This window comes from Condylostylus longicornis, unplaced genomic scaffold (genome assembly GCF_029603195.1).
Source record: "Condylostylus longicornis isolate FDR11 unplaced genomic scaffold, ASM2960319v2 ptg000004l, whole genome shotgun sequence".
Lineage (NCBI taxonomy): Eukaryota > Metazoa > Arthropoda > Insecta > Diptera > Dolichopodidae > Condylostylus > Condylostylus longicornis.
This window is the reverse complement of record NW_026577973.1, coordinates 5,942,267-5,948,818: the sequence shown is the minus strand read 5'-3', so window position 1 is coordinate 5,948,818 and position 6,552 is coordinate 5,942,267. Positions and strand designations below refer to the sequence as shown.

The window sequence follows — 6,552 nt, the reverse complement described above, 5'->3', positions numbered from 1 at the left end:
ACTTTATGGATTTAATTTAATTAATTCCTGTTCATATTAAATAAATCGATTAAATCAGAAATTTACTCCGTAAGATTTATGCTCCAGTACAGGATTACAGTTTTTTTTATATAATATGGCACTTCTAGGATAATTTTCGTGTTTATTATTTTATTGCCAAAAATCACGCGTTAAATTTTCATTTGCATAAATGTACCATATTTCTATTCACCGCACGTTTACATATTTAATATTTAAATTTACAGTGAAATAAGTTGAGAATCAAAGAAAGTTACTATATATGTACTCTTTTACCGGTATGTAGATGTAAAGTAGTTAAGGTTATTATTGCGAGTTGATTGCTATGACATTATTTCTCTTTTCCTATTTTCTATATTTGATTAAATTTATCACTTGGAAAACCTAAAAATTGTTGTTTTAATTGATGGTAATTTTTTTATTGAAATGACTTAATTTTTCTCTGTTGTTATGGCATGTTATAATGTAATTAAAATTAAAAATTCAAATTTTGGCACCCTTTTTTTAAAAAACAAAAAAAAAATATTCAAATAAAATTTATAGGACATATCGTATCCGACAGAACAAAGCAAATCGCCACATTGATTTGATTTATGTATTTATTATTTCAACATTGTACTATACATTAAATTCAATTGAATTTTAACAGCCAATCCCAATTTAGATTTTCAGACAAAGCTCTTGAAATATTCACAAGTTACAACAGAGATATTTGATATAATATTTTTAACATAAATTTTAACTTCGATGAATTTTAAGTATAAAAAATTTGCATACTTCACAATGTACTATACATACATTACTGATGTAATGATCTATTTGACCCCGAGTTCTAATTGTAAATAGAAAAAATTGTAAGGCAAAAGAAACTAGCTATAGCAAGCAACTAAACTTTTGTTAAAAATTATTTTTGACCGATTTTGACAATTTTGACAATTTTTGAGAATTTTTGAGTTTATTACTTGCTTGTGTTATTAGAACAACGCACGATATAAAAAGATATTAACAAATTTGCAATTTCTAAATTCCATTTTCGATTTTGTCCTATTCAATATTAATAGCAAAAATTTAAAATTCTAGTTTAATTCTATAGAATTAATTTATGTTTTTTTTTTTTCCTTTGTTCTCTCCTAGAAGGAGCATAGGGCTAGTGCATGATTTCACTTGCACTAGTTTCATAGCGTCATAGGGTTTAACTAGGTAGGTGACTAGCCTGCCGTAGTTTTTATTTATATATTAATTATTTGAGGTTATTAATATTTACTATTGATTTTTCTTAGTTTTTTTTAATATCGAATATTAGGAATATTTGAAAATTACTTGTATAATATTTTTATTAGTATTGTATATTAAGTTATAATAATATTGAATATAATTTTTATAGTGACCTGACCGGGGTTTGAACCCGAGACCCTTCGGTTAAAGGACCGGTGCCATAACCACTGCACCAATGGTCAGAATTAATTTATGTACCTTTTCTGAATTTGCTATATATATAATTTATTTGTATGTATAATAAATACAAACATTGAATCATAACAACATCTAGGCATGCAGCTTGATAATTAGGAACTATTACTGTTTGTGAGTCTTAATAAAATATTTATATTGCAGGCTCATATGGCACACGACATAAGTTATATAATTGATGTATTATGTATAATTATTTTTTGTATTTTATTGTTAATATTATTATTAAAGAAAAGAAGAACTCTAAAAAGTACTTAGGAAGCACTCTACGTAATAATATTAAAAACAATTATTTATATGTCATTTATAATTCATGTGACTCTAATTCTCATTCATATCGGTTAATCGAATACAAATGTATGCACTGTGAAAATATCACATAATACTTTGTATGTACGTTAATATTTGATTAAATTGGAATAATATTTCGTTTTATTCACCAAAACAAAAGTTTTTGTTGGAAACTTGAATTTGCTTTGCCATTTTCAAAGAATTTTTGAATACATAAAAAACTTTTGGTTTTATACTAGGTGCTTACTTCGATTATAATACCGTTTGTAAACTAAATAAAGTGCCGTACAATTCTTTTCAAAATTAATTTTAAATTATTTCTAAAATCAGTGACTCCTTACTGTCTTTAATACTGACAGCCTGTTATACATACATAGTTCATATTTGTTTGTCAACAATATAAAATTTTCTACTCAAAAAAGTGATCAATATTTTTTTTTAATTTTTTATTTTTCATTCATGGTACATATTTTAATAAAATACACAAAAATTATCAATAATAATTATTGGAAATTATTCAAAGATCGCTTAAATTATATTTATTTTACATTACAACAAAAAATCTTAGCTCTTTAACATATTGTAAATAATAATCAAATAAGAAATGTCTGGTTCGATAAAATGAAAAACTCTCGAAATTAATTTACATAATTATCCACTGATATGTAGTTATAAATTGTTACATTTATAACAAGAAAATCTTATACTTATGTTTACATATTATAATAATATCTAACAAGATAATGTATCTCGTGAAGGACATTGAAATATTACATCAAATTCTTTGAAAAATCTACGAAAATATTTATTTATGAAATTTTTTGTAATATTTTCAATTTCCATTTGTTGCCTTTGTCGCCTATCTCCAGTTTGCGTTCTATCATTTGATCCTGTAATCATCCTGTATAAACCAGTATTCTCATATACTTGATTACATTTACGTTTAGCGGCATTGATAAAAAATAATTTTTCGTTTGTTAAATTTTTAAATTCATCCAAGACTTCATATTCTAATTTTCTAATACTATCTTGTCCATTATTTTTATTTACAAATTGAATCCACGATTTTAATCCTAAAAATGATTGCTTCTCAGCAAAATAATTAATTAGAAAATCTTGTTTTATAATATTTTCATCTGATTCAGATATTGGTTTTGACTCACTCAAACCTTCACCTCGGATTTCTCCTTTTAATAAATTATCTAAATCAGAGCATGTTGGAAAATTAGTATAGAAATTACGATATAGCATTGATTTCTTATTATTTTTCCTATTAGCAACATTATCATCTTGTGTATCTGTAGGTGTTATACTAAATGCATTCGGATTATAGCAGGATAATAATGCTGATAATGTTTTGTTTTCACCTTTAATCATTTCGGATGCTAAATTTATGCCAATACTACCAAAATTCGTTGACATTATTGCATCACGATTACGTATAACTAAATTTAAATTATTTTTAAATAAATTATAAAAATCAATAATTTTACTTTTGTAACGACTCTGTGTTGTTGTTAGAAAGGTATTGCATCTTTCTAAATTTTCATAAAAATTTTTTTGGTTTACTTGTAATGACTCATATTGTGTATTTAACTTGACGTCACCATGTAATAAGAAATTCAATTGACGATTTAAATAAACATTTGAATTTTGTGAATCAGCAGCCGACTCAATATGACATTTTTGTGGAAACTCATGTCTAATTGAATCAAATGATTTACGAATTTCACTAAATAATTGTATGATGTCAAATTTATTGTATGAAGGACGTTCTAATATTGTCATATAAACGGGATTAAAATATTTCTTAAGTAAATCAACACAATCGCGAGTTGTTGTACTTTTTAAATAATTTGACCAAAAATAATTTGACACCTTAACTGGATTAGAATTTTTAATAAAATCTAAAATTTTCATGAATACGATTTCATCATACACTATTAAAATATCGTTAGAACGTATTGATTTTCCGATAATATTTTTAAAAAATTCACTCCAATTAAATTGTGGAAATTTTACTTGAAAATCATCAATTGAATATTCGATTATATTTAAACGAATATTACTCCGTCTTCTCTTATATTCAGCAATATTATCACGTTCCTGCTCAAATTCTAAAAGTTCTTCTATTAATATTTCTTTCATACGTTTATTTATTCCAATATCCTGTAATAATTCATATGTAGTTCGATTGAATTCATTTGGGTCCAACCGTCCAGATAATGTTGTAAAAATTTCAATAACCCTTTTATTATTTTGTAATGAAATTTTATGTTGAAAAAAATGATTTTGTCCAATTTTACTAAATTCTAATAATGTATTAAATATTGATGTTTCATTCCAATTGTTTTCTAAAATAGGCCAACCCCCAGTATTTCTATACAATTCTGTATTTTTTAAAAGACCAACATTTCGTGATTCTTTGCATGATTTGTAAAATTCTTTTGCTTTTATTTCAACATCTGATAAATTATTTTCATCGTCAACATATAAATAATTTTCAATAGTTCTTTTTATATCAGCTCTATTAAAAATAGTGCCTGTTGTTGTTGATGTTGTAATATCACGAACCATAATCGAATTTATGGTATTTCCACAAGCATACTCATAGAAATTATCACAAGGATTGGCATTAAAATTAATTGCATTTTTTATTATTTCATTTAATTGAATCAACTTGACATTTTTCTTTCCTTTTGTTGTTGTCGTTGCTAATGTCTGATGATTATATGTGTCGCGATTAAAACGCTGTCGTCTATTACTATGTATTAAATTATTTTCAATCTCTTTTAACTTTCCTGAAAATGTTGAAGTACGATCATAATTTTTCAAAATAAAATTATTATTAATGTTTTTTATTGCAAAAGGATTTTGCGAAGAGTTTGTAAATTTAATGATAGTTGAATTTGTTGAATGATTTTGAAAAATAATTGCAACAATAAATATCAGTATGAACTGATATAATTTTAGTTTTAAGTTGATTCTTAACCGATTTTGCATCTCGTCAAATAAAAAATTTTAGCTGTTTTCTTATTATTCCGCAATTTATAATTAAAAAATAATTTTTTTCTCAATTTCAAGTTCATCCGATGATAAAGCAAACTAGACTAAATTTTGTAAATATTTTTTATATTTATTGGTTCCGACTTTATGTTGGTATATCATTATAATCACATTTTTTTTTTTTTGTTTTAAGAAAATATTGAATTTGGTTTGATAGTTTAAAAGATTAAGATGAAAAATAAATAAATGCAAGTGTCCATAGGTAGGATTCCCCTTAATCAAAAAGAATTGATTCGACACAAATTAAAGTTACGCGATATTATTAAAGCACGCATCTCTTATCAATGATTTCTAATTAACACGACAAAAGGTTGATATTGAAACGTTAATACAATAATGTGGTGTTATAATTTAAAATTTAAAGGCTTGTTATTGAAAGTGCCCTTAAATTAGGCATAATATCTATTTTCTACGACACTCAGTGTGTTAAGAATAGCAAACGAATTTTGTTAAAAAAATCAACTGTAAATTCATAAGTATATGAAAATTATTTATTAAATTATTAAACACTATTTTAGTCATAGAATATCATTATGGTTAGATTGCTGAAACAAAGTCCTAAAATTTTTATTAATTTTTTTTATACTCCTCGGTAATTTTTGTTTTGTATATAAATTGCGCAGAATTCAATTACCAAGGTTACTTCGAAGTTCACATCCATGGTCTACTTATGTATGAACATTGAAAACTATGCAATTTAAAATTGAACCTTTTATAAAATTGAACAATTTACTTAACATTTTTATTTTTTTTACATTTAATTTTTGCATACTCATATACATGATGTATATGTATACTTCTCTAATTAAAAACAATTTCCATATACAATCATACTTATTTAATATGAAACTAAAAATATAATCTCATTAACTGTTTGATTTAAATAAAACTGAGATGCAAGATAATCTTGGACATTTTTAGGTCAATATTTACATTCTAAATAAATTTAAGTCAAATAAATTCTGTGATTGAGGGTGAACAGGAAAAAAAAAATTTTCTACTGTCTCTCTATACATAGACGCTAGATTATAGAAAGCAATAAAATATTAGAGATTTAATTTAGGTTAAAAAAAAAGAAACCATATAAAAATAAACAAAAATTAAAAATAAAACCCAACAACAACAATATAATCATTATTCTTTTATGTTTGAATCATCCAATACAAACAAAACAATCTGAACACATTGAAAAATTATTTTAATCTCACGCTTCCCTGTAAGTGGGCATTTGAAAAGCCAGCAAAATATCATGTTCTTTCTATAAAATTGATTACACACATTTCTGTTAACAATAATTTATCATAATAACACTAAACCAAACAAGTATTTATAACAGTAATGTTAGGAGTGTGAAAAAAATTGAGTGAAAAAAAATAATATGCTGTTCTAATAGTAAAGTGTATTAAATTTCTTATCATCGGTATGACAAAAAAAAAAAAATAATAACTATAGAAACAAAAGCAAAAGCGAAAATTATATTAAAAAAAAATACAATATTGCGAGCTTAAGCGATAACATAAAAAATCATCACTGTAAACAATATTTGGAAAGTTTATTAGTTTAACGTATTTCACGTCCCTTTTCCTCCTCTTGCTTTTATATGTACAGTACACATAAATTCATTCGGTACATATATAAATTTTGATTGGCCTTTTGAGTTCATTAACTATTCGAATAAATTCGATTTACAAACAAAAAAAAAAAATA

General features: G+C 24.5%; 1 protein-coding gene across 1 annotated transcript; it reads right to left on the bottom strand.

Annotated features, from left to right (window-relative positions):
- Positions 1–2,271: 2,271 nt before the first annotated feature.
- On the bottom strand, positions 2,272–4,782 carry LOC129612667 (neprilysin-1). The gene has a single exon (XM_055526389.1). It carries the CDS (start codon positions 4,780–4,782, stop codon positions 2,512–2,514), a length of 2,271 nt encoding a protein of 756 aa, XP_055382364.1. The 3' UTR covers positions 2,272–2,511.
- Positions 4,783–6,552: the final 1,770 nt, after the last annotated feature.

Coding starts and splice junctions, on each gene's coding strand:
- LOC129612667 (XM_055526389.1), bottom strand. CDS start 4,782: ATGCAAAATCGGTTAAGAATCAACTTAAAACTAAAATTATATCAGTTC.